A 27,894-nucleotide genomic window follows, 5' to 3' on the forward strand; every position below is an offset into this window, starting at 1 on the left:
ACTGTGCACGTGTGCATTGTGCTGAACCTAGAGGTGATTTTTCAAAGGCCAAAGCAGCCCTAAAAGAGCCCAGAAAGGGCAAAAAATGCCCTGAGGCCTGTGGGGAGTTGGAGGTGGAGCAAGGAGGTTGTGCTTTACTTCCAGCCCTGGGCAAGAAGTGAAGCACAAGTCCCTGGGCAAGTTGACTTCCAGGTTGGCGACCGTGGGATGGGAGCTGTAAGCCCCGGGAACAGCAGCAGCAGCCAAGGCAGAGCGAGGGGCTCTTCCCCCGTGGAATCCTGGAAGGGAAGAGCTGGAAGCGACCCCCAGGCTCCTCTAATCCAGGCCCCCGCAGGGCAGCCTCCCTGCTGGCACAGTTCCCCGCCCTCTGCCCGCCTCCGGAGCGCCTGGCCCCGCCGGGCGTGGGGGCGTCGCCGTCCCGCCTCCGCCCAGCTCCGCCCCGGGAAGCGGCTTCTCGCCGCCCGCCGCCGCCCGCCGCCTCTCGCTGGCTGCCTGGCTGGGCTGCGGGCGGCGGGGCGTCGGGGCGCCATGGCGCTGCTGCTGGAGTACGAGTTCAAGGCGCTGCCGGCCGACAAGCAGATCGACACGGAGCCCTTCCTGGAGGCCGTGGCGCACCTGCCGCCCTTCTTCGGTGAGCGGCGCTCGCTCCGGGCGGGACGGGGACGGGGCGCGCTTGCACGGCGGGCGGAGGTCCAAGCGGCCGCCTCCTTCCTCCCCGGGGAGACTCGGCCGGCGCCTCGGGCCGAAAGGGGATGTGCGCGCGCCCGGGGAGGCGCCTAGCCGTGTCCCGAGGCTTCGTCGCGCTTCTTGCCATCATTCGGACAAGAGCCCTGCCGGGTCGGCCCATTTCGCGGAGGGAGCGGGTGAGGCTGGGAGAGAGAGAGAGAGAGAGGCTGCTCTGCCACTATCCAAAGAGGAGAATAAGTCTCCTTCCCTTCCCCATTTGTATCTTGCCTCTCTGCAATGCTGTACACAAAGGGCAGTTTCAAAAAGGTAAAAGAAACCACAAAGACCCCACAACCTGTACAGTCTGAGCCAATGAAAATAACTTGTAATGATAAAAAGGACTATAGGTAGTTTTAGACCCAGAGTGGTGTTGGAGGGGGAAAGCCCAGGGTTCAAATCCCCACTCAGCCCCTGGGTGACCTGAGGCCAGGCGCTGCCTCTCAGCCTAAGCTCCCTCACAGGGCTGTTGTCAGGAGAAAATGGTGATGGACAGAAGTCTATGGGCACCTTGAGCTCCTGGGAGGGAAGGTGCGATATAAATTCATTAAATAAACCTCTTGCATTGAATGTTGCTATTGAATATTTTGAGTGCTTCCTCTTGTATTGGGCCTTAGAGTTTCTCCCTTCTGCATCTGGAGGGGCCCCGGCTGGCCCAGGCCTCTGTCTCTTGACATCCCTTCACTGCCCAGCCTGGCAGCAGTAGTGGCTTTCTTTTCTTTCCCGCTGGCTTGATGGGTGTGGAACCTGCATGTTAGGAGGCAGTGTATCTGTGCCAAATACTAGGGGCAAAGCATCACGCTTGCACCCTGCTCAAAACATCTAGTGGGCCGTTGTCAAAAGCTTGATTGCAGGAGTGCCAAAGGCAGGTCTCTGGCCTGATTCAGCAGCACTGTTTCAAGCTGCTTGGAGTAAACGGTGCCAATTCAGGGATGGAGCCTCTGTGCTGCTGGACCCCCAGCTCCCATCTCCGTCACTGCTGTCTCCAGGCAGGGCTGGGAGACCCCCAGGTCTGAACCCTTGGAGACCCACGGTCACTCAGTATCGATCAGCTTTTGCCATCCTGGGCCCCTCAGGGTTGTTAAGACTACAACTCTCCCCACCCCTGAGCATTGACCAAGTTGGCCGGGGGTATCGGGAGTTGTAGGCCAACAAGCTCTGGGGACTCCAGGCTGAAGAGACCTGATGTGGACAGCATGAGCCAGAGGGACCTCAGGCCGGACTCAGGGTTAAGGTGGCTTCCTCCGGTGGTGAGGTTAGAGTGCTGGGAGGCCAGGGCTTGACCATTTGTCCCGCAGCAGCTTTGGAGCCCTTGGCACGGAGTCATCTCCTGTTTTGTGCTCTGCCTCAGCTTCTCCACTCTAAAAAAAGCAAGAAAAGAAATGATTTAATTTCAGTAGAGTTGTTGTGAGGACAAAGACAGCTGTCACGCAAAAGAAGAGCATTTTATGTAGGAAAAGGGCTGGTGCAGTTCAAAAACAGGATTGTCCTATCCAGTTACTCGGCTCAGAACATCTTGAGGGCACCAGGTTGGCCAAGGCTGCTCTCACTGCAATGCTGCTGGAGCTTGAGAGATCTTTCAGGTCCACCAGTAGCTGGCATTCAAAGGAATAAAGAGGTGCCATTCAGCTATAATTTCTGCTCACCTCACCTCAGAAAATATATTTCAGAGTTGGAATAGAGTTGGACATCCAAAATGATGAAGGGGATCAAGTGAGAGGCAGCAGGATAGAAATTTATAAAATTATGCCTGGCCTTTAGAGACTGGGTAGCTAGAGGAAGGTTTTCCTCCCTCTCTCGTAGAACTCGGGGGCATCTGATGGAGCAGAGTGTTGGAAGATTCAGGACCGAGTAAAGAATGACTTCCTCATGCAGTTAAACTCTGGAACTCCCTTCCACAGGAGGCATGGCAGCCACCAACTGGGATGGCTTGATAGGAGGACTGGACTAATTCATGGAGGGCAGGGCAATCAATGGCCGGTAGCCAGGATGGCTCTGCTCTGCCTCCACAATTGGAGGCAGCAATGTTTGCGAATGCCGGTTGCTGGAAACGGCAGGAGGGCAGAGCTGCTCTTGGGCTTGGGTTCTGCCTGCATGTTTTTCATTGAGGCATCTGGTCGGCCACTGTGGGAACAGGTTGCTGGACTCTTTCCTAAGGTTTCCATCTGTCTCTTCTGACAAGTTTTGGCAGGGCCTTTGCCGTGCCCTTGGGCCTGTTGTCATGTGGGGCACCTGCAAAGGTGTGGCTGGGGAGAGGAACCTGTGGGGAGGTGGCACCCCTGCCACTTGGGTTACCTAATTGCCAGCCTGGCCTTATCCTGCAGCTGTGTGTCTGGCAGGGACTCAGCTTTCCTTCTAAGTCCAGAGGCTTGATCTTGGCAGAACCCAACAACCTCTTTTTCTTGCCTCTAGCCCTACAAGAGAAATAGGTTTTTTAAACGCAGCTGAAGAAATGGCCACCAGAAGGATGCTGCTGGATCCGTCCAGGGCACCCTGAAGTCCAACATCCTTTTCTCACAATGGGCAACCAGCCACCCCAATGGAAAGCACAGAAGCACAACAGCGCTCTCCCCACCTGTGATTCCCAGCTATAGCATTGTTATGGGCTTTGGGGGGGGGGGCTCAGGCTGGATGATACCAACATGTCCCTTCCAATCCTGTGCATGCAGAGTTAGAATCAGTGAGAGGAAACCTACTGATCCAGTTTGACTAGTCTCTTGGCTAAGCTAATGGCCTCAGCTTGCTAGTTAAATACTGCTGTTTACATGTCCAGAGAGGTTGCTCTGCTGCCATAGAGACAATGGGTGGGCCTTTTCCCACCTCACCTGGCAGATCCTATGTCATTCTAGGATGGAGAACAAGAGGCCAAATATCAGAGGGGGGCCCTGAGGTATGCACAACAATATTAGAGCCATGATGGCCAGTAGTCATGATCCTTCATGGATTTGTCCAGTCCTGTCTTAAAGCCATCCCGGTTGGGGGCCATGATCTTGTTGGAGCAAGTTCCAGTGTTTTAAGCTTTAAATAAGCCTGTCCCGACTCTTCCAACACTCAGATTTACTGGGTAACCCCAACTGATTTTTGTATGGCGAGTCAGGGAGGAAACCTTCTTTCTGCCTGTCCACAGTCTCCAGAAATGTGGGCATTACCTTCTCTTTGCAAAGCCTTTGTGCTTCTGGTTTCCCCAGGGACTGGCTGCATCCCTCCAGACCATGGAAAGGTGCTCTGGACATGCTCAGAAAGGCACCTCCATTGCAGCATGTCCTCTGGGAGCAGCCATTAAGGCCTCCAAGATTCAGAACAGTGAAAGGGCTTCTGCACTCAGTACATAGTTAAGCTTTGGAATGTCCTCCCTCAGGAGGCTGCAATGGCCATCAGCTTGGATGGCTTTAAAAGAGGACTGGACAAATTCAAGGAGGAGGAGAGGGCTGCCGGTGGCTCCTAGCCTGGATGGCTCTGCTCTGCCTCCACACTGGAAGGCAGCAGTCCTTTCGAATACCACAGGATGTCAGGGGGCTGTCAGGAAAGGCAGGTGCATCCACAGGTCAGAAGGAAGACTCAAGGTGAAGTCAGCTTTTTTATTCAGAAAAGGAAAACGCAGCAGAGTTCACCCAGGCTCAACTGCCCTAGTTGAAGACATTGCTGGGACTGGCATCTGGCCCTCCTTTGCTCTCCAGCCCTCTTCCTCCGGACCCCTCCCAAGCAACTCTAGCAAGAAGGAGGGATCCCCCTCTAGGCCTGTTGCTCAGCAACGCACGGCTCTTCATGATCTGGGTGTCAGTGGAGGAGGAGAGCTTTCTGTAGAGGGACTGGCCAACTGCTGTGAAGCTGAGGCAGCGTCCGGCTCCTCTCTCTGCTCTCTTTCAAACTGAGACCCTTGGCACTCAGCCCTGTCCTGGAATGGCTTCCCTGGTTCATGGGGTCAATAACCAGACCCCATCTTCAACACTGTTCTTGAGCTAAATGGTGTCCTTCTGAGCATGCACAGAGTATCTTTCCGCTGGAGTAGCCACGGTCTGGAAATGTGGGGTGTGCCTTCTGGGCTTGGGAGTCTTTTCCTGTGATCCTGAGTATTACATGGCACAGTCTGTGCACCTAGATATCTTTATTTTTCAGGAAGGATTATTTGTGGGTGGGGGGCAGTTGTCTGTTTTTCAGCCTTCAGGAGATGCTGGAGCAGCTCCTCTGAACGGGGTTTGTCTAAGGAAAATCTCTGTGTTGAGGCCATGGGGTAAACCGAGAAGTTGAGCAAATGTTTGCCAAGGAGTCGCTGAGCGCTTTGTCCTGCCTGGCTGCACTTCTTGCCACCAGTGATCAAAATGCGCCACGTAAGGAAAGTGATCGCTGGCTTGTCAAATAAGGAGCGCACTTTCATAATGGATGTAACTGGAACTCTTTGCTCCCTGGGCACCTTGGGCTGATTATGTTTTATGCGCTGCCTTCTCACTGTACCAGCTTCAGGGTATCTGTTGAGCGGAGCTGTCAATTGTTAAAAAAATAATAACCTTAAATTCATGAGAGCCAGAGCTCATGAAAGGTCCTAATCTGGGAAGGGATCAAGCTGGGGACCAGTTCAGAAGGCTGGGACTCAGGAACAATGAAGCAGGGTTCTGATACGTATATCCAGGCCCACTGAGTAAGTACGGCTCAGCCCTGCTCACCTGGCGGATTCTCTGCCTCTCTAGAGCATTTTTAAACAATGGAAACAAGGCAGTCCTCTAAGAGACAGGACACAAAAAGGAAAAGCAGGGAGGGGGGAAAGCAACACAGCTCCAAAAAGGAGCTTCGTAGTTCTTATAATGGCCAATTGTTAAGCACACAGTTTGAGAGGTTGGTTGAGTGCAAGAATGTAAAACTGAATTGGAGCAGCCTGTGGAAATTGCCTTACTTTGAGGAAGGAGTCATGTTGAACTAGCAGAATTCAGCAAACCCCCCACCCCACCCCTGTGCAATGGCCTTGACGCCAAATGGAGCATATACGTTTGGCGATCAGGGGATTTGATCCCATCTAGCGGCAAGGGAGTGGCAGAGGCAAGGATCTGGCTTGTTGGAGCAGCGCCCTGCCCTGCCATGGCTCTCTGGTGAGTATGGAGCAGTGACTGGCTGCTCTTTCTTCATGCCAGACGTCTTCTTGAGCAAGGGCTCCTGCCAAGTGCTGCGCCCTAGAAGAGAAATCCGCTGTGGCAAATCCCAGACTTATCTTTGCTTTCCATCTGCCCAGCAGCTATGCAGCTTCTTCTTCTGGGAGCTTTGTCAAAACTTGAAGGATTCTCCCCAGGGTGGTTTTTGGGGTGGGGAGAGGATAGCTTTCCATTTAGGATGATCTGTTGCTATTTCATAAAGCGCTTCATGAAAAGTGCAACCTGCTCTATGAACTTGATTGTGGTCCATATGAGGGCATAAGGATCAGGCCTGCTGGATCAGGCCAGTGGCCCGTCTAGTCCAGCAGATGCCACAAGGGGAAGCCCGCAAGCAGGACCCGGGCGCAAGAAGACCTCTCCGCTCCTGTGGCTTCCAGCAACTGGGATTCAGAAGCATGGCTGCCTCTGAATGGGGGGGCAAAGCAGAGTGTGATGGCCTGGGATTCCGATTCGGAGGATGAAACAGAGGAATCCCAGCCTGCACAGGAGTCCCCGCCTCCAGGGCCGGCTGAACTGGGGCAAGGCCTAGATGCTGAAGAGCCTGCACCTGTGGCAGTGCATCAGGAGCTGGCCCCAGGTGAAGCCCTTCTGGCCCCAGAGAGGCTTGACGACTCAGTGGCCACAGGTGAGCCTCCTCCAGGGCCCAGTAACCCTTCGGCCTCTCCTGATCTGCAGAGGCTTAGAGCAGAGAGGCGAAGGGAACTGGTTGCCCCCAGGAGGAGTGCTCGCCTTAAGGCCAGAGGAGGCGGGGCTCCTGGGGGCCAGGACCGCCCCTGGCCTTAGAAGAGGATAAAAGCCCAGTCAGCCCGGCCCCAGGTTGCGGGAGCAACGTCGTTGTTGGCTTTGGACCTTCCTGTGTTCCTGTTCCCTGCTCGGCTTCCTGTTCCTGACTATCCGGTACTCCTGTTCCCTGTTCGGCCTCCTGTTCCCGACCATCCGGTGTTCCTGTTCCCTGCACAGCCTCCTGTTCCAGCGTTCCTGTTCCCCGCCCGGCTCTCTGCCTCGGACCTCGCCCCTCTTCGTGTGGACTCTGCTACACCCAAGGTACCTTACCCCCGGGACCAGCACAGTTTGCTCCCGCCACACCCGCACTCCCCCTTCGTAGGGGTGCGTTCGGGAAGAGCCAGAGGCCATGGCTGAACAGGCGGCTGCACTGGTGGCTTTGGCCCAGGAGAACCAGGCCTTGACTCACACCGTGCAGCAGCTCAGTGACGCGGTTGTGGCACTTCAGCAACGCTTGGAAGCCCTACCGGCTCCTGGGGCCGACGCCCCGGCTCCGGGCAAGTACCCAGTGGCTTTGCCTGAGAAATTTGATGGAGCCCCGGCCAGTTTTCCCATGTTCCTGGCCCAGGCCAAGCTGTATATTCAGGGGCGAGCCCGGAACTTTCCTGATGACCGCACCAAGGTGCACTTTTTGATTAGTTTGTTAAAGGACCAGGCGGCCAAGTGGGCGTTGCCGCTACTCAGGCAAGACTCCCCCTTGCTGGCAGACTATACAGGGTTTTGCAATCGTTTGGAGGCCGCGTTCGGCAACCCCCAGAAAGGGAGTCAAGCCAACCGGGCGATTCGGCGTTTGAAACAGGGCAAGTCCACGGTGGCCGCATATACCACGGAGTTTCGGCTGTTGGCACAGGACTTGACCTGGAATGACTCGGCACTGCGGGACCAGTATCTCGAAGGGCTTTCGGACGAGGTACTGGACCAGTTGGCCACAATGGAACGCCCCACCACGCTGGACACTCTCATTCAACGGAGTCTACAAATAGACGACCGGTTGGAGGATCGTCGTCAGGCCTGGGGTCGCCGACACTTCCAGTTCACGGCACCAGCTTTTTCCAGCAGCCCCACGGTCACAACTGATTTAACGGAGGAACCTATGCAGCTCGGGGCAGTGCGGCCACGCCTTTCCCCCGCAGAGAAGGCGCGGCGTCGGGAGGGAAATCTCTGTCTTTACTGTGGCGGAAGTGGACACTTCGCTCGGTTCTGCCCTGAGAAACGCCAGCCGCAGGGAAACCGCCAACCCCAGTAGCTGATGGCCCTAGCTACCGGGGGTCCCAAACCGTACAGAATGGGCCCGCACCAATGGACTTGCAACATCTTATGGTTTCGGTACGTTTATACCCTCCAGGTGGGCCCTGGATCCTCACCCATGCTTTGGTAGATTCAGGGGCAACCCGCTCCTATATGGACGCTGCTTTTGCCGCCCATCATCAGGTGCCACTTCGGAACAAGCCAGTACCGGTCCAGGTGGAAGCGATTGACGGACGACTTCTGCGTTCAGGTGCCGTTACTCAGGAGACCCAGCCCCTGGTCCTGTGTCTCCAGCAGCACCGGGAGTTGCGAACTTTGGACATTGCCTCTATGCCCCGCTTCCCCCTGGTGCTCGGGATGGACTGGCTGGAAGCCCACAACGTTCAGATTGACTGGGTCAAACGGACCGTGCACTTCCCAGACCCATGTTCCCATGCTCAATCCGGAACGCTGGCGTCCGCGCCCTCAGAGGAGGCAGCACCCACGCTCCCAGCCGTGTACCAGGACTACCAGGACGTGTTCGAGGAACGGGGGGCAGACCAGCTGCCGCCGCATCGGCCTTTTGACTGCGGCATAGACCTCCAACCCGGAGCGCCTTTACCAGTGAGTCGCTTATATTCCCTAACAGAGCCAGAGCGCGAGGCTTTGCAGGACTTCTTGCGCAAGAACCTGGAGCGTGGGTTCATTAGGCCTTCCACCTCGCCTACCGCGGCACCAGTGCTTTTCGTTAAGAAGAAATGTGGGGAACTCCGCCCTTGCCATGATTACCGAGCCCTGAACAAAATTACCGTCCCAGACCGGTACCCCTTGCCCCTTATCTCGGAGCTGCTGGAGCGGGTGCAAGGGGCACAGGTGTTCACCAAGCTGGACCTCCGGGGGGCCTACAACTTGATTCGGATCCGAGCCGGGGATGAGTGGAAGACAGCGTTTGGGACCCGGTACGGGCAATTCGAATATTTGGTTATGCCTTTCGGTTTGTGCAACGCGCCTGCTGTGTTTCAACGCTACATCAACCACGTGTTTCAGGACTTGTTAGACAAGTACGTGGTGGTGTATTTGGATGACATACTGATTTACTCCCGTGACCCGGCTCGCCATGAGGGACATGTCCGGACCGTGCTGCAGCGCTTGCGTGAGCACCGTTTGTACGCAAAGCTCAGCAAGTGCGAGTTCCATCAGCGGACTGTGGACTTCCTTGGTCACCGGCTCTCTCCAGATGGGGTGCAAATGGACCCGGGGAAGGTGACAGCGGTTCAAGAATGGGCGGCACCCCGGAACCGCAAGGACCTACAGCGTTTCCTGGGGTTCGCCAATTACTACCGGACCTTCATCGCTGATTATGCTCATCGCACCACCCCATTGACCCGGCTACTGCGCCCAAAGACGCCGTTTTCCTGGGACAAGGAGGCAGAGGAGGCGTTTCAGGGGTTGAAGGCCTGTTTCCAGAGGGCACCAATCTTACAACATCCTGACCCCTCTCGACCCTTTGTGGTGGAGACCGACGCTTCCAGTACGGCTCTCGGTGCCGTCTTGTCTCAACAGATTGGTCCTGAAGCGCCACTCTTACCCTGTGCCTTCTATTCCCGCCAGCTCCTACCAGCGGAGCGTAACTATACTGTGTGGGAGCGGGAACTACTGGCCATCAAGGTAGCCTTTGAGGTCTGGCGCCACCATCTTGAGGGGGCACGACATCCGGTGGAGGTGAAAACCGACCACCGGAACCTGGAGTACCTCCAGACCACCCGCAAGCTGAACCAAAGACAGATCCGGTGGGCATTGTTCTTTTCCCGGTTCCAGTTCCGGATCCGCTACATCCCTAGCTCTCAGAATCAGAAGGCGGATGCCCTGTCCCGGAAACCTGAAGACAACGCAGACACGGTACAGCAAGCAGAACCCACCACGATCCTACCTCCGGCTGCATTCCTGGCCACCCAGGAGGCGCAGCCACTGCAGGTTCGGGTGCGGGAACAACAGCGGGTCGACGCTTGGGCCCAGGAACGACTCCGGGAGCTGGCTGAAGGGTCCAGCCCACAGTATCCGGGGCTGGTCCTGCATCAGGGCCTTCTGCTGCACCACGGTCGTCTGTACATCCCGCCAGGGCCACTACGGCTGGAGGTTCTCCGGATGGCCCATGATGCCCCAGCAGCGGGGCACTTTGGACGGTATCGGACCACCCATCTGGTCAGTCGAGAGTTTTGGTGGCCCCGCCTGAAGGCTGACGTGGCTCGCTACGTTGCTGGTTGTGATGTCTGCCGGCGCGCCAAGGGACCTACCGGGCGACCCCCCGGCCTACTTCAGCCATTGCCAGTTCCACCGCGCCCTTGGCACACGGTTTCGTTGGACTTTGTAGTAGACTTACCCTCGTCTCGTGGCTGTACCTGCCTTCTGGTTTTCTCCGACCATTTCACCAAGATGGTGCACTGCGCTCCCTGTCCATCTGTACCCACAGCCAAGGAAACTGCTCAGCTGTACCTTCAGCATGTCTTCCGCCTGCATGGCCTACCTGAGCGCGTGGTGTCCGACCGGGGCGTTCAGTTCACATCCCGGTTCTGGCGAGCACTACACCAGACCCTCGGGACGGAGGTCTGCCTCTCGTCAGCCTACCACCCACAGACCGATGGCCAGACGGAACGGGCGAACGCGGTGCTGGAGCAGTACCTCCGGTGTTACTGCAGCTACCAGCAGGATGACTGGGTCGACCACCTGGCATTGGCGGAGTTCGCCTACAATAACGCGGTGAATGCGTCCACCCAGCAGACCCCGTTCCAGGCCAGTTATGGTTATCATCCACGGCTGTTTCCAGAGGTGCTGCCAACATCCGCAGTCCCGGCGGTGACGGAGTGGCTTCAAGAGCTCCAGTCCCAGCAACAGCTTTTGGTGGAGCAACTGCACCAGGCCAAGGAAGCGTACAAGGCCCAGGCCGACCGCCACCGCCAGGTGGGGCCGGAACTTCGCGTCGGTGACCTGGTTTGGCTCTCCACTCGCCACCTCCACCCCTCTCGACCTTCGCGGAAGTTGGACGCCCGCTTCACCGGCCCGTTCCCTATCGTAGACCAAGTCTCTCCTGTGGCATTTCGTCTCCGGTTACCCGCAACCCTGAAGGTTCACCCGGTCTTCCACAGGTCCCTTTTGAGTCCGGTGGCCCCACCCGACGAGTTCCACCCGAACCGTCCCCGACCGCAGCCAGTGTTGGTTCGGGGAGAGCCTGAGTACGAGGTGGAACGCATCCTGGACTCCCGATACCGCAGGGGAAAGCTGCAGTATCTCATTGACTGGAAGGGGTACGGACCGGAGGACCGTTCCTGGGAACCGGCGGCCAACGTCCACGCACCTGCCTGCCTCCGAGAGTTCCATGCGACGTACCCCGGCAAGCCGGGTCCGGACCCTCGGTTGAGGGGGGGGCCTGGGAGGGGGGATGGTGTGATGGCCTGGGATTCCGATTCGGAGGATGAAACAGAGGAATCCCAGCCTGCACAGGAGTCCCCGCCTCCAGGGCCGGCTGAACTGGGGCAAGGCCTAGATGCTGAAGAGCCTGCACCTGTGGCAGTGCATCAGGAGCTGGCCCCAGGTGAAGCCCTTCTGGCCCCAGAGAGGCTTGACGACTCAGTGGCCACAGGTGAGCCTCCTCCAGGGCCCAGTAACCCTTCGGCCTCTCCTGATCTGCAGAGGCTTAGAGCAGAGAGGCGAAGGGAACTGGTTGCCCCCAGGAGGAGTGCTCGCCTTAAGGCCAGAGGAGGCGGGGCTCCTGGGGGCCAGGACCGCCCCTGGCCTTAGAAGAGGATAAAAGCCCAGTCAGCCCGGCCCCAGGTTGCGGGAGCAACGTCGTTGTTGGCTTTGGACCTTCCTGTGTTCCTGTTCCCTGCTCGGCTTCCTGTTCCTGACTATCCGGTACTCCTGTTCCCTGTTCGGCCTCCTGTTCCCGACCATCCGGTGTTCCTGTTCCCTGCACAGCCTCCTGTTCCAGCGTTCCTGTTCCCCGCCCGGCTCTCTGCCTCGGACCTCGCCCCTCTTCGTGTGGACTCTGCTACACCCAAGGTACCTTACCCCCGGGACCAGCACACAGAGCCAGTCCAGGCTGGTGGCCACCGAGAGCCTTTTCCTCCTCTAGGAATTTGCCCAGTCCAGGTTGGTGACCACCGCTGCTTCCTGTGGGAGGGAGTCCCTTAGTTTAACTACGTGCTGCATGCATAAGTGAATCTCCCAACACTGAGCTGCCTGGGCTGTCCATGAGTTGTGGTCTTATGAGGAACTTTTCTCTCTCCCCTTCCTCCAGGCCAGGCATAATTTCCCACACGTCTGTTGTGTTGCCACTTCCTTGTCTTTTCTCTCCTCACAACAGCCCTGCCATGTATCATGCTTCCATTTTTGCACAACTTTAAGCTGCATTAATCTGAGGTAGCCCTCCAGCGTACCTGATGGTGGTCCGTAGTGTGAACTTTAGGAGGAGCTTGACAGCACTTGGGATGCTGGGATAGTTTCACAGATTCTGCACACGGCACATTTTCCTCTCCCACAAATAAGATAATGTTTGTGGACATCATGCAAAGCTACCCAAGACACTTCTTCTGTTTTGATGTAATTCTGAACCCTTGGTAGCTGTATATTTTGGAATATACAGAATATTTAAAAAACCTCCAGCTGTTTTGTAGAGGCACAAAGTGGATCAGCTAATCTAGCCCCTGCCAACCTGATGCCTCCAGATATTTTGGACTACAACTCCCATCACTCCCAGCCAACACTCCAAATTGGCAGGGGCGGACCAAATCTCTGAAACGTATGAGTATGAATGTGTATATAAATGTTAGAATCCTAGTTTGTAACCATAATTAACGTAAAGTAGGGGGATAGTACAAAGGAGTGGACCAGCTCTTGACAGCCATCTGTCTTAGGAGACAATGGAGTGTGCCTCTGGGGGTGAAATCCAACTGCTATGTTTTAGGGATCATCTTAGGGACTCTACTCTGGATTTGTACAGGGTTTACTCCTTGGCTTTTTCTTCTCCCAGAGATGTCCCCTTAGATGGGCTCCTTTCTCAGGTGGATGAGCCCCATCTGCCCCTCTCTTCCCTCTACAACAAGGGCAGAAACCGCCCTCTTGACCATTGACCATTGGATCCACCACGGGTCACATCTGCTCAATCTGCCAGAGCCTGTCTTGGCATGCAGGGGAAGTCCCTAACTCTCCAAGGGGTTGAGAGCCATCGACCACCCTCACCTGGTTTAGCTGGCCAGTCGAGGCCGTTCTTGGGATGCGGCTGCTGTCGCATGCCAGCAGCTTCTAGGAGCCCCAGGTGAGAGCTGAGTATAGAGTGGGGACCCAAGATGAGCAAACTACCGTACCCCACCAGAGGTACTATCCCTCCCCTGACATCCCCATACATCCTGGAGTGGACCAAGGGAGCATATATTTCTGGAAATTTGGTGTGGAACTCAAAAATATCCTATAAAAGGTTGAGACTTCACTTGGACTGTCTCCTGCAGGTGGCATGTCTGCTTGAGAGTCTGGCCATTGTTGTGAACCCCAATTGGAGCTGGCTGCTCTCCTGCGCTCTGTTGGCAACAAGGCCTTTCCTGGCTTCTCTTTCCAACGGGGGGGAAAAGTTGGATAATCATTCAGGGTCACAGAAGATCCCAGTCATCTTCCTCCCATCCTCCTCCCTCCTGCAACCTTTTGCACTCTACATCTGCATGGGATGCTGCCTGACCGGCTTGACGCAACAGCAGCTGCTGAAAATCCTGCTGCTCAGGTTCAGGCCCTTTCTCTGACCCAGTTGGCTCTAGGTGCAGGCACCTAGGCGTGGGGGTGGAAGCGCGTCTCCCCTTGGGCCAAATGGGCAGGTGACTCTTGCAAGGCTGCTGCTCTGCCACTCAGCCACGGCTCTTGCTCAAGTTGCTGATACACTTGCCTGCAGGCAGGTATTGTGTGGCTGGAACCAGAAAGGCAAGAATGTTGGGTCTGTTGTTGCATCTGGCTGGTGGGAAGGTGGCCCTGAAGAGCAAAGCTCTTGGGAACTGTTAGAAGGTTGGGCGGGGATTGTCTCACCATCTGGCCTTCTGGGGCACTTTGGACTCCCCCATAGGCTGCCTGGATGAGGCCAAAATTCAGTGGCAGAGCAGCTGCCTTCATGCAGAATGTCCCAGGTTCAATCCCCTGCTTTTCCCTGTTTGGGCTGCAAAAGACTCCTGCCCGAAAGTGCAGACAGCTGCTGCCATCCTGGGCCAGACTAATATCCTAAGCCCATCTAAGGCAAACATCTCGTGTTTCTGTTTAAAGCAGCCCTTCCATTCAGAACCATGAAGACCCACCGGACTCTCGCTTCACTTTGAAGGGGAAGGCTGTAGCTGAGGTGGCAGATGGAGCCAGCTGCTTAGTTATTTGTTCATTGCATTTATATCCCACCTTTTTCTCCCAAGGAGCCCAAGGCAGGCCCAGGGCTCTCTCCCTCCTCACTTAATCCCCACCACAACCCTGTGGGGTAGGTTTGGCTGAAACTGTAGAAAGCCCCTTTCAGACATGATAGATTGCAATGGGGGGGGGGGGACGACCCACGGCTGGCCAGGCTGGCCACCCAACTCCCATCCATCATCCCTGACTGCTGGCCATTCTGGCTGCGGCTGATGGGCGTTGGAGTCTGGAGCCCGTCGGCTCGGGGATCCTGACCCCCACCTGTGGACACTGGGCAGGGCATCAGAACTAGGCTGGATGCCCATTTCCCCATTGATTTGGTGAAAGATGGTGAACACATGGATGCTAGACAGAAAAATAAGGGCTGCTTCTTTCCATGGCTGAGGGCAGGGATGGGGAATCTGTGGCCCCCAGGTGTGCCAAGCGCCAGCTTAGTGTGGGGTTTGACTAGCTGACCCCTGGGACCCCTTCCAACTCGTTCACCAGAGCCATCATGGCCAGTGGGACTTGCAGTCTGGCAACATCTGGAGGGCTGGAGCTTCCCCACACCAGCACCAATGGTGATGCAGCCAGTGGATCTGTGTTGAGAGACATCCCCCTCTGACCGATTTCGTCACTCCAGAGAATGCTTTCAACAGACAATAGGCAGGCTTGTTCTCTCCTGGGCTTCACAGTAGGAGCTATTATGTTAGGAAATGCATTATAAAAGCTCTCTTTGCAGCCCCTCCCCGCAAACCCCCTTAGTCTGATCAGCTGTACAAAGGCTGCTTTGAGAGCCAAACTGCTTCTTATGGGCATGTTGGTCAACTGGTTCACTTGGCATCTAGCAAAACGTTATGACGGCTTCATAAACTGATGTGAGCTGTGAAGATATCACAGCTTTGGGGAAAACTGTGGAACTCTTTGCGACTAGAAACTGGCCAACAGAACATTTTCTGGAAGTACTAAAGGGCTGTTGGCACTGACACTGAATGCGTGTGTTAAGCAGGTACAGGGTGTGGCGCATCCAACTTTATAACGTTTGGACTGTCTCTCCAAAGAGATCAGGCTGTCATGCGTCTGGTTTTCCTTTCTTACTATCCCCACAACACCCCTGCAGTGTCAGTTAGGTTGAGAGAAATTGATTGCCTAAAGTCGCCCTCAAAATTCTGGCCCCTTACCACCTCCCATGCTGAATCATCTCTGGTTGGATTAGATGACTTTTGCAGTTTCTCCCAAATTAAACAGCTCAGGACCGCAAGACCTCAAGGACCGCCTCTCCCCGTATAAACCATCCTGGACTCTGTGTTCATCCTCTGAGGCCCTTCTCAGTGTGCCTCCTCCACGTGAGGTCCGGAGGGTGGCAACGCCAGAACAGGGCTTTTTCTGTCCTGGCTCCCCATATGCGGGGTGCTCTCCCCAGAGAGGTCCGCCTGGTGCCCTCTTTACTTATGTTTAGGTGCCAGGCAAATCTTTCCTCTTCAACAAGGCCTTGGGCTGATTAATACTCTACAGCCTTTAAAATGTGATTGTGGGAGGGGGTTGTTCTTTTGTTGTTTTGTGCTTTCACCTTGTATTTTTATCTTCTGAGCTGCCCTGAGATCTTTTGATGATGGGTGGTATATAAATCTATTTAATAATAATAATAATAATAATAATAATAATAATAATAATAATAATAATAATAAATATGATCCTAGGTACCTCTCCTCAGAGACTTTCACCCCTCCTGATACCTGGTTCCATTGACTTGCTTGCAAGGCATTTTTATTGAAGTTCAGCCAGAATCTCCCTTCCTGAGTTTTCACCTTCTTGTGGACCAGAAAACTAGTGCAAACATGTTGCCCCCCTCTTCTCACGTGCCCCCTAACTAGGGGGTGGTTTTTTTTAAAGGAAACAGTTTCCTTTCTTCTTACTGGGCTTTAAGCAGGAGTCTAATGTTGGGTTAAAATTTCGTTTTATAATGTATAGAAAACAAGAACAGTTATAACGACAGGTGAAAATTGAAAGACGAAAAACAAAACTATAAAAGAGGCACGTAGAAGAATGGGTACGGTTGCACATGGGATAAAATAACAAAGTCAAGAATTTTCTGTTTAGCTGTCAGTCACATTGAATCCTGAAGTTGTAGAGCAGGTTTCTTTCGTCCAACGTGGGGCTCAAACCCATGACCTAGAGATTAAGAGTCTTGTGCTTAACTGACTGAGCTATCCCAGGAGCAACCCTCGTGGTACCTTCCAGCTCTACAATTCCAGGATTCAATGTGACTGACAGCTAAACAGAAAACTCTCTTAATATAAAAGGGTTTGCTTATCCTGAGCCACCATTGGAAAGTCAAGAATATTCATGTTGTTCAATTGTCAAGTTTGGTTCAGATTTGCCAGGCTTCTGACGAGGGCTGTCTTCAAAAAGATGCCTATGTAATAAATGAATGCCAAAGCATATAAACAGCGTCTGGAGGTTCTGGTCCTTGTCAAAAACTCAAATGATGTGTGATTTTCTTCATTATAGCTATGTTCCAGCGCCTAGTGCCCGATTCTGGGCTCCTTTCCGGGGCAGCTGTGGTTTGTATTAACGCCAGGCTGCTCCTTTTCCTTTCAGATTGCTTGGGGACGCCCATTGTGTATGCGCCAGTCAAAGCTGACCTCTCTGGGAACATTAAGGTAAGGAAGGGCCTTTGTGCGTCTTTGGGAGAGGCTGGCCAGTCAAGTGGGAATTGCCCTGCAATGGGGGGCAGAGCAGGACCCCAGCCCAGGGGGAAGCAGCTGCTTTGCTGGCAGGGCCAGAACTAGGCTTTCTGTCACCCAGGGCAAAGACCCAGTTTGTCACACACCCACCACAACACATTTGTTCATAAAGGGCTTAAAAAGTAGTTTGAAAGAGGCTGGAGAAGCGGTAGTCTTTCCAAATACTAAAACTGTCTGTGTATGCATCTGGCTTTCATTCAACCTTAAGTAGATCTCCTCAGAGATCATTTCAGGACTTCTAAGAAGTATTATGACTGTATGATATACTACAACTCCTTTTTTTAAAAGTTTTTAAATACATCTTTATTGGTTTAAAATACAATCTTACAATAAAGGTAAGTACAACAAAGTTAAGCACAGAAAAGAAAAAAAGAAAAGAGGGGAAAAAATATTCTCTACATCAGAAAGTACAAAAAGTTTAAAAGTAACAAGAAGAAAAAAGAAAAGAAAAAAACAATTAAAAGTACCAGATATTTATACATCATGTCTTATCCAATAAAGTCTTCTGTGAAAAGCTTCCAGTCGTTCTCATTATTCTTTTTCTGTTGTCTTGATTTTATCACACAGTTTGTTTTATATCTTTTTCCATATATACCTCTAAGATGTTTATTCCATTTATTTATTATACACAAATATCATTCAATTCTGCTAGGATGGTATCATTTTTACAATATAGTCTTATATATTCCTTAAATATTTTCCATTCTCCGTATACTTTTTGATTTAAGGTTCCCCTGACTTTTCCACTCAGCTTTGCTAATTGGAAATACTCTACCATGAGTGTCTGCCATTCTGTTATTGCTGGTGTAGTTTCGCATTTCCAACTTCTGGCCACTAGTATTCTCGCAGCTGTAATTGTGTACATGAACAGTGGTCTTGTGTTTAGCTAAATTTCTATTGGCAATATTCCTAACAGGAAAATCTCCGGCCTTTTTTTAACAGTGAATTTAAATAATTTCTTAAATTCACTTATAATTATGCACGTCCACCACATGTGATAGTAAGACCCTATCTCCTTTTTGCTTCGCCAGCATGTTGGTGAACTACCTTTGTACATTTTAGCAAGTTTTGACAGGGTGTGAGGCCATCTGTAAAGAATTTTCATGGTATTCTCCCTCAAGTTATAACATGATGTAAAGTTAATATCTTGTTGCCACAGTCTTTCCTACTGCTCCATATAGATATTATATCCAAAGTCTTGTGCCCACCTTATCATTGATGTTTTTACCTGCTCCTCTTTCACTTCCCACTCTAAAAGATATTCATACTACATTCTTGATATATACTTTCCTTTATTATATATTAATTCTCTTTCAAAAGTGGAAGTTTCTTTGGCAAGACCTTCTTTCTTATCTATACACAATTTTTGATTTAGCTGGAAATACTGTATCCAATCAGACAGATGGCATTTTTAAAAATTTGGCTTCTCTTTGTCTGGTTCTAGTAGTATCCGGTAGGTGGGCCACTCTCCTTTCATGTTTTTCCTTTTAACTGCTATTGGTTCTGCTGGAGATATCCACAAAGGTATCTTTGGTTCCAAAATTCCTCTATGTTTACTCCATATCTTATAAAGTGATTTCCTTATTACATGGCTTAAGAAACCTTTGTGGACCTTCACCTATTCGTATATTAGATAGGCGTGCCACCCAAACCGGTTGTCGTGCTCCTCAAGATCCAAAACATCTGTTTCTTTTAATGTAATCCATTTTTTTAGCCATACTAATCCTGCTGCAGCATGGTATAATTCCGGATCCGGTAATCCAAATCCTCCTCTTTCCCTTTTGTCTATCAATACCTGATGTTTAATTCTCAGTTTATTTCGGTTCTAGACAAATCTAGCTAATTCCTTTTTCCAATCCTGGAAGCATTTCATTCTTCCCAGAATTGTTAAAGTTGGAAACAAAAAAATCATTTTTGGGAGGATGTTTATTTTTATTACCGAGATTCTTCCCAAAAGGGAAAGCTGTCATTTAGTCCAGTTTTCCAAACCCTTTTTTATGTCTTTCCATGTTTTAATATAGTTATCTTCGTAGAGATTTATATTTTTATTTGAAATCCAAATCCCTAGGTATTTAGCCTTATTTTTTAATTTCCAGACCTTTTTTCCCCTTGTAGTTTTCTCCTCCTGTGTTAGATTTTTGGTCAATAACTTTGTTTTCTGGTGGTTTATCTTCAGGCCCATTAATTTCCCGTATTTTGTAATTAAATCAATACCTGCTGGAATACTTTGATTTGGATCCTGAGTTGTTATTATTATATCATCTGCGAATGCTCTGATTTTATATTTCTCTCTGACTGTAATTCCTTTTATTTTTCCTTCTTTCCTGATATTATTCAGCAGCGGTTCTAAAGCTAATATAAATAGCAGAGGTGACAAGGGGTCTGGTTCCTTTAGTTATAGGGATATTGTCTGTTAGATTACCATTTATTATTAACCTTGCTTTTTGTTGTTCATATATTGCCTCTATTCCTTTTCTGAATTTTGTTCCTAGACCCATAACCTCCAATTGTTTATTAATGTAATACCACAAAACATTGTTGAATGCCTTTTCTGCATCGAGTAATAATAAGGCAGCTTTTTTATCATTTTTGGCTTCTAAATATTCTAAAATGTCTACAATGTTTCTAGTATTGGCCGAGATTTGTCTTCCCAGGAGGAACCCAGACTGATTTGGGTGTATAATTTCATTGAGGGCCTCTGTAAGTCTATTTGGCAAAAAGTTTGTGATCGCAATTTAATAGCGATATTGGCCTGTAGTTAGATATTGACTCTGGGTCTCTCCTACTCCTAATGATGGAAACTGTGATAATAATCAGGCACACACCAAAGACTTAAGTCCTATTGAACTCAGTGGGACTTACTTTTGAGTAAAAGTGCTTAAGATTGCAGTATAAGACTGCAGAATCTTTACACAGTTACATGGGAGTAAGCTCCCTTGAATTCATTGGGACTTCTGAGTAGTAAAGGCTTGCAGTTTAAGGCTCTAAATAATAAAATAAAAGAATAAATACTCCACAAGTTTCCTTAAAAAAATTGCTGAATAATTTAAAGTGGATTGGCTACATTTTCCTTCCAAATTACAGGAAGGGATAAATACAAAGTGCTTCGTATATCAGCATCACATTTCTTTTATTACAGGTATTTTATTTTCAGTATAAAGAGGACTCAGTTTTTGTAGCTGATCATATGCACCAGTGCCCTCTTTATGTATTCTCATGGTGTAAACGTGTATGTTGTCCTCTAGATCTAAGCACACAGTGAGAGATAGATAGATAGATAGATAGATAGATAGATAGATAGATAGAACACAAACACATAAGCAAGCAATACTCCAAAGTGCTTCTGTTCCCAAAGAGGGCAGGAGGTGGTGTTCTGATCTCTTCACCGCTTTTAATTGATCTCTGAGATGTTGAGGGAAACAAAAGAAGAAAGAAAGAAATAAAGCTTCCCCTTTTCAACTTTGCTTGGAGAGCAACCTTCTCCAGGATTTCTCTTTTGCAAACGGTTCCAAAAACAGGCAGGGGGAAAGGGGAAGGAGGATCTTTTTCCAGGTTTTTTTTGCATCCCCAAGCAAATTAGAATCCCTCTGGTTCTCAGCAGCTCTGGATCCACTCTATGAAAGACTCTCCAGCCGCAAGGAGGGGCCGTGGTCAGAGGAAGCCCCTGCAAGCTGGGAGCCTCAGTGGTGTCCCTCTAGGCTTCATCCAGGGATGAGACTCTGGCTACCCCCCCCCCCATTAACTTCGGCCCTGGTTTCCAGGTTCAGTCCCCCCCCCCCCCCGGGCATCTTCAGTTAAGAGGGCGGCTGATGGGAAAGACCCTTGCTGCCAAAGACCCCCTGGAGAGCTGCCACCAATCAGAATAGTATATGCTGTACTGGGCTAGATGGACAAACAGCCTCACCAGATATATGGCATTTCCTATCTTGCAACCTTAGTTGAGATTCCTGCATTACAGGGGGTTGGAATAAATGACCCTCAGGGTCCCTTCCAAGTCTACAATTCTATAATTCTCTTGTTGAAGGTGGTGTTTCTTGCTTGTATAAAAAAATCACAAGTCTGTTGTCATGCTGCAGTTCACAGGCATGGCAACTCCAGTGTGGCTGGTGGCTCAAGTGAGCTTGTTTAAAGGAGCAAGGTGCTTCAGAAAGCAGTTTGTCAAAAGTGAGGGAGCATTGGTCAGGTGTAGAGGGAGGATGAGGCGGCCAGGTGTGGGGAAAGGGGAGCCAGTGGGCAGGTGGGTGTTAGCCATTGAGGAAGCAGCCCCTACTTAAAAACATTTTTAATTACATGGTGAGAATTCAAAATTGGTAGCAGCCACTGCCTTCCCCTCGGTCCTCAAAAAAAGAGTGAGATGTACAAGGGAGATGGTAGAAACAAACAGCAAAAATGACTCTTGATTTTTTGCTATTTGTCACCTGTGCCGTGTTCTCTGTGTTGTTGAATTGACCTTTCTGTGTTCTTTTCGTTTGGTTCCATTTCAGAAAATACGAGCTGTTTACGAATCGAATCCAACCAAGTTCAAAACGCTGCAGAACATCTTGGAAGCGGAGAAGGAGATGCATGGAGCGGCTTGGCCAAAAGTTGGGGCAACCTTGGCACTCATGTGGCTGAAAAGGTGCCTGTGGGTTGGAGGGTGGTGGCTTGGAGGCCTCCCTGGCGCCTGGGGGGCTGACGGGATGATGTAATGTGGTCACCCAACACCCTCTGCCAAACGAATAATCCTCCAGAAGATTTCATCTCCCAACTGCTCTCCGTCCCAGCAGGAGAGCCATGCTGGCCGGGGCAGATGGCAGTTCTGGTCCAAAAGACCTGAGAGGTACCAGCAAACCCTGAGCTATGAAAATGCAACAAGGAGTCAGGGGGAATAGCTGAGGCCCTTGTTCCCTACCCACCTGGGTGTGGAGTGCCAGAGGGAAAGACAACACTTGGCATCATAGAGTTGTAGAGCTGGAAGGGACCTGCAAGAGTCATCTAGTCCAGCCCTTCAATGCAGGAATCGCAGCTCAAGAACCCCTGGCAGGTGGCCATCCAAGTTCTGCTTTAAAACCTCCAGTGGAGGAGAGTCTTTATTTACTCTGCAAAATAATTTTATTTATTTCATGAAATTTATAGACTGCTTGATTGTAAGAAGAAAAACCTGAAAGCAGCTTACAAGAAGAATAAAACAATACAATTGTCAAAAAAGCAATTAAAAACCAGCTATTTAAAACTTTCAGAAATTACCGCATTTTTGCTCTATAAGACACACTTTTTCCCTCCTAAAAAGTAAGGGAAAATGTGTGTGCGCCTTATGGAGTGGATGCTGACAGGGCTTCTCCCACCTCGTAGAAAAGCCCGCAAGAGCCACGCTCCCTTTAAAGAGCGCGCGGCTCTTGGCTGGCTTTTGCGGGAGGTGGGGGAAGGGACAGAGGGCAGCTTAGCCGCGCGCAGCCTCTTCTGGGCAGGGGGAGCCTTCATCCCGCTGCCCGGGAGAGGCTTCATGCAGCTATCCCAGAAGCCAGAACAGCAAGAGGCTATCCCAGAAGCCAGATCTCTCTTGCTGTCCTGGCTTCTGGGATTCAGAATATTTTTTTCCTTGTTTTCCTCCTCCAAAAACTAGGTGCGTCTCATCGTCTGGTGCGTCTTATAGAGCGAAAAATGCGGTAATTTAAACTGATGATAAAGCTAGAAACAGGTTGAAACACATGTCAACATTCTGCATCGCTAGATAAAGGTAAAGGTACCCCTGCCCGTACGGGCCAGTCTTGCCAGACTCTAGGGTTGTGCGCCCATCTCACTCTAGAGGCCGGGACACTTCCGGGTCACGTGGCCAGCGTGACTAAGCTGCATCTGGCGAGCCAGCGCAGCACACGGAAACGCCGTTTACCTTCCCGCCAGTAAGCGGTCCCTATTTATCTACTTGCACCCGGAGGTGCTTTCGAACTGCTAGGTTGGCAGGCGCTGGGACCGAGCAGCGGGAGCGCACCCCACCGCGGGGATTCAAACCGCCGACCTTTCGATCGGCAAGCCCTAGGCGCTGAGGCTTTTACCCACAGCGCCACCAGCGTCCCTTGCCTAAACAAAAACATTTTTAGCCAGTGCTGAAAAGAGCCTGGCAAAGGCACCTGTTTTATGTCAATAGGCAGGGAGTTCCAAAATGTGTTTCCTGCCACAATATGATCCAAGCTTTAGGAGAGAGTGGAGGATGAGAATTGGCAGGAAAACATAGGAACAGAATTGTTGGTGTGAAGTCTTTAATCGGGACCAATCCCTGCACAAATACAAAAGAAAAATGGTCTGAATATACTATGTACTGCCTTTGGTGGGAAATGTTAGCATCAGTGATTAAAACCATTTCACTGATAACCTGTCTCTCCCCCCCCCCATTTTGACAACTTTATTAGTATAGATGGGTGATCAGCTGGAGTAAAGAAGCACTAATAGTGACACAAGAATGAAAAAATACCGATAGTAAAAGGATGGTTTGTAAGAATCTGGAAGGTAGCTGTGATGCAGCAGCTAGGAAGGGTTGGATACTATGTGCATAGAGGTATTTGTTATAAGTAAAATAAAACAAATTATTATTTTAATCCATTTCAACCTGCTGTTGAACACTGCTCAACGCTGTGCGCTTCTTCAAGGCTTAGCAGGCTTAGCTCACCTGTTCACTGTGTTGCTCTGCCCACCCCCAGCATGCAGCCAGTTTAATCTTTCTACCCCAGAGGACTCCTGCTTTGAATGAAAACAATCGAGTCTTCAGTCCTCAGTCCAATTTCACTTCTTTTGCGAGAGAGACCAGGGCGGGGCTGGGCTTCAGTCCCACCAGGGTCTCCAGAGGATTCCAGCTGCTCCGTTTTCTCCACTATGAAGGAAGCTGTGCTGCTGCTCTCGTTTTTTGGGAGGGGATGGTGGTCATTGGCTTTTTTTTTTTTTTTTTGTCTTACAATGTAAGACAAGTGGAGCCACAGCCAGTGGAGCCAGTGGTCAGGGGCAGTGGGAGTTCTAGTTCACAACAGGCCTCTTTTAAGTGACAAAAGGTTTGGGTGCTGTGTTTCCTGGCGGTGCCTGGCAGGTGCCTCTCGCAGGGCAGGTGTCCTCCCCCCGCCTCACCTGCCCCGTTTCTCCTGCAGGGGCCTGAAGTTCATCCAGGTTCTGCTGCAGAGCCTGTGTGATGGCGAGAGGGACGAGGAGAACCCAAACCTCATCCGGGTCAATGCCACCAAGGCCTATGAGTTGGCACTGAGGAAGTACCACGGCTGGATGCTGCAGAAGCTGTTCTTGGTGAGTGGAGCTCGCAAGAGCCACCCAGCTGAGCCAGCCTGATCCCAAGGGGCTCCGTGCCTAATTTTATAAGCTTCCTGTTGTGTCGCCTCTTACTCACCTCTTCTCTAAACTACAAAGCCCCAAACACTGCAGCCTTGTTTCATGGGGGAGGCACTCCAGCCTCTTGATTGTTTGGGTGGCCCTTTCCTGAACCTTTCCCAGTTCTGCAGTCTCCTTTTTTGTGGTGAGGTGGCCAGAGCTGTGAGGTAAGCAGAAATGATAGCTGAAGGAACCTCCTTATTCTGAAGCAGTCTCTCTTTGAATGCCAGCTACGGGGGCAGGGAGAGCTACAGGAGATGCCTCGGTTGTGGATTTGCCCCAGAATGGTCTAGTTGGCCCCTGTTGGATGCTGACCTAGATGGGTCTTAAGGAGAACCCTGCTGGACATCCCATTGCCGACTGTGCTTCAGGCTAGGAAGGCTAATAGCCACTGACTAACCTGTTCTCAGTGTAGAAATCTAACCCAGAGTTATACCTGTTTTGCATTTTGAAGGAATTCTGCACTAAGGTAACCTGAGTCTTGCACCCGGAAAACAAGGTGAATTCTGCCATGGGCATAATATTTTCCACCTGTGTGTGTGTAATTCTGCTAGTCACTAGGAGGGGTGAAGCAGCACAAGGCGCTGAGGAAATCTTGGAAATCCAGCTCCCTTCCCCACTTCTCTGGTTCCTGAGATTTTAGCTGTTGTTCTACACATGCTTTCAAGTCTGTCTTGCTGGTCATGAGGACTGAAATTCTCACAGCATTGGGCCTCCCACCCACCATCCATTTCTGTGCTTGCCAGTTGCAGAACGCAGACATGCCCAAACATCCAGGAGCAGAGAGTTCCCTAGATTTGCATTCAACTGATAAAAGAAGTACTCCCCCCTCTTTTTTATCTTTTTTTCTTAAACAAGACAAAACAGTAGATCATCCCTAAGAGTAGGTTGGTCTGCTCTCCATGTTGTACAATATTTATTTTCCACTGCAGTTCAGGTGGGGTGGGTCTTTAACTCCAGGCGGTTTTGCCACACCTCCCGTCGTCTGACTGGGTTGGCATGTTGGCACTTTTCCTGGGGGGATGAGGGAGGGCAGCCCTGTGCACTGGTCTTCTGGGCGAGGAGGGCAGAGATAACTCAGGCTTCATTCACACCAGACGCTGAAAGCACAGTCATGGCTCCCTCCAAAGAATTCTGGGCACTGTAGTTAGTGAAGGATGCCGAGGGCTGTTGGGAGTCCCCTGTTCCCCTCAAAGAGCTGCAATTCCCAGGGTGGTTCAACCGTCACATGGAGCTCTGCGAATTGTAGGCCTCTGAGGGGAGTCTCCTAACACCTCTCAGCAACCGTGCAGACCACAGCTCCCAGAATCCTTTGGGCGGGGGGGAGCCATGGCTGTTGAAGTGGTCTGAGACTGCTTTAAATGTATGGTGCGAATGAAGCCTCACTCTGAACATGACAAATGAGTGCAAAGCTAAAGAGAGGGATTCACATCCTCTCCAAGTGTCCTGATTTTCCAGGGGCAGTCCTGGAATTACTGAAGCCATCCCGGTTTCTGATTTGGTCCTGGAATGTCCTGCTTTTCCTTTTCCCTCCCCTCCACATCTCAGATAATAATTAAAAGTGGTGTGTGTTTATGTGTAGGTGCAAAAACAGAGTCCTGTTTAAACAGACAATAAAATTCCTGCACCCAGTGAAGGAAATGGTGAAACTGGCATACGAAGCCCTGCCTATAATTTTGAAGGAAAAGGTCACCAATCCACGTTAAATTCTTGACTGGCCATGCTTCAGCAGCTGCTTTAGGGCTGGCTTGGGGGTGGGGGAGAGAGAAGCCTACTGGCTCCTCAAAGAGAGAACTTTTGCCTCCCTTTCCTTCCCCCCCCACTTAAACTCCGCCCTCCTGCGTCCAGTTAGCCACCTCCTTCCACACACGCACCCCACACACGCTCTTCGTCCCTCCAATGACAATGGGTAGACCACTGCCAGTTTTGGGGAGTAGATCGCAGCCTGCTTGAAGTTGGAGATGCCTGATCTAGTTCAACCTGTTGTGATGCGGGCATGTGCAGCTGTCCCATCTGGGGATCAAACCTGCAACCTTGGCGTTCTCAGCACCCCGCTCTAACCAACTGCGCTAGCTGGCGTTTCTTGCTTCGTGTGACTTGGGTTTATTCTGTATCTCTTTGATACCCAGGGCTCTGTGTATGCTCTCCCTTACAAATCGGATTTGCTGAAAGCCCTGGAAAAAGGCAAAGAGGTGAAGGAAGAGGAGACCTTAGAGAAGATCCACCAGTTCCTCTCCAAGGCGACACCCATCCTGGATGCAATCTACGAAATGTACACAAAGATGAATGCTGAACTGAGCTACAAGGCTTGACCAAGCGCCTCCCTCTGCCCCACCCGCTTCCTCCAGCAGATGGTCTCCTGGTCACTGTGAGCAGCCCCTCCAGCCGGTCTCAGCCTCCGGAGAAGCTCGACTTAGAAATGCGTTTCTACCAAAACTGAAGCAATACAACCTGGAGCTCATCTCCAGGATCTTCCTGAACTTTTTGTCCTGCTCGTTCAAGAGCTTAAAAAGTATTTTATAATCTTTATCTAACAGATTTATTTATAACTAGTCTCGGGAAATGAGGGGCGCCTGGCAATAAAGCTTAGCTAAGTGGTACTGTATTCCATATATATATATATATATATATATATATATATATATATATATATATATTCATTCCTAATATTTTATAATCTCTGTATATTTTGGGATTCCTGTATAGTTAGATGCTTCGATGGTGCAGCAGGTATGGCTGTTTGTACTTGTTTTTTTGATGTGCTGACTGAATTAGGTGTTTCTCCACAACAGATGCCAGCGAAGTGTGTGTGTGTGATTTGCACAAAGAAGTAATAATGAAAACCAGCCTTCAGTTACCTTTCTTGAGTGACATTTTTAATCTCACCGGAGTCGAAATATTTTCTCACTCCTTTTTGCAACTGTTTACTTCAGGGATAACTTCTCACCCTTTGAACTACCTGCAACCTGCCTCCTTTCCCCACTTTCCCCATTGTTGCCTTTTCAGATACAGTGGTGCCTCGCAAGACAAAATTAATTCGTTCCGCAATTTTTTTCGTCTTGCGAATTTTTTCGTCTTGCGAAGCACGGTGTCGGAAAAGTTTTGGAAAAGCTTCAAAAATCACCAAAGTCTTCAAAAACCTCAAAAAAGGCTACCACACCGCGTGCTGTGAGTTGCTCCTCGAAGTCAAGTCGCAACTGTATTAACGGTGTTAAGAAAAAGGAAACAAACTTGCAAGACGTTTCCGTCTTGCGAAGCAAGCCCATAGGGAAAATCGTCTTGCGAAGCAACTCAAAAAACCAAAAACCCTTTCGTCTTGCGAGTTTTTTGTCTTGCGAGGCATTCGTCTTGCGAGGTACCACTGTATATTGGTTTCTGAGGCACAAGAACCATTTTAGGCCTTAAGTGGATCACTGCTCATCCAAGCCTTATATTTTCTTCAAGTAGCAACAGAGAAGACAAAAAAAACCAAAATAAAGTCTGATGTGGGGAGATGTGTGTCTGTGAATTTATTTGTAGAGTTG

General features: G+C 50.7%; 1 protein-coding gene across 1 annotated transcript; it reads left to right on the forward strand.

The window, feature by feature from the left end:
• The first annotated feature begins 439 nt into the window (after window positions 1–439).
• Window positions 440–27,862, forward strand: GLTP (glycolipid transfer protein). The gene is made up of 5 exons (XM_028703851.2): window positions 440–631; window positions 16,881–16,942; window positions 21,511–21,644; window positions 24,139–24,289; window positions 26,500–27,862. Exons 1-5 carry the CDS (start codon window positions 529–531, stop codon window positions 26,680–26,682), a joined length of 633 nt encoding a protein of 210 aa, XP_028559684.1. The 5' UTR covers window positions 440–528; the 3' UTR covers window positions 26,683–27,862.
• Window positions 27,863–27,894: the final 32 nt, after the last annotated feature.

Source organism: Podarcis muralis, chromosome 13 (assembly GCF_964188315.1).
Source record: "Podarcis muralis chromosome 13, rPodMur119.hap1.1, whole genome shotgun sequence".
NCBI classification, from domain to species: domain Eukaryota; kingdom Metazoa; phylum Chordata; class Lepidosauria; order Squamata; family Lacertidae; genus Podarcis; species Podarcis muralis.

Bases quoted from the DNA above. Each gene is read 5' to 3' on its own strand.
- GLTP (XM_028703851.2), top strand. From the start codon at position 529: ATGGCGCTGCTGCTGGAGTACGAGTTCAAGGCGCTGCCGGCCGACAAG. The intron at 632-16,880 runs GTGAGCGGCGCT...TTTTCCTTTCAG, and splicing joins GCACCTGCCGCCCTTCTTCG to ATTGCTTGGGGACGCCCATT. The intron at 24,290-26,499 runs GTGAGTGGAGCT...TTTGATACCCAG, and splicing joins TGCTGCAGAAGCTGTTCTTG to GGCTCTGTGTATGCTCTCCC.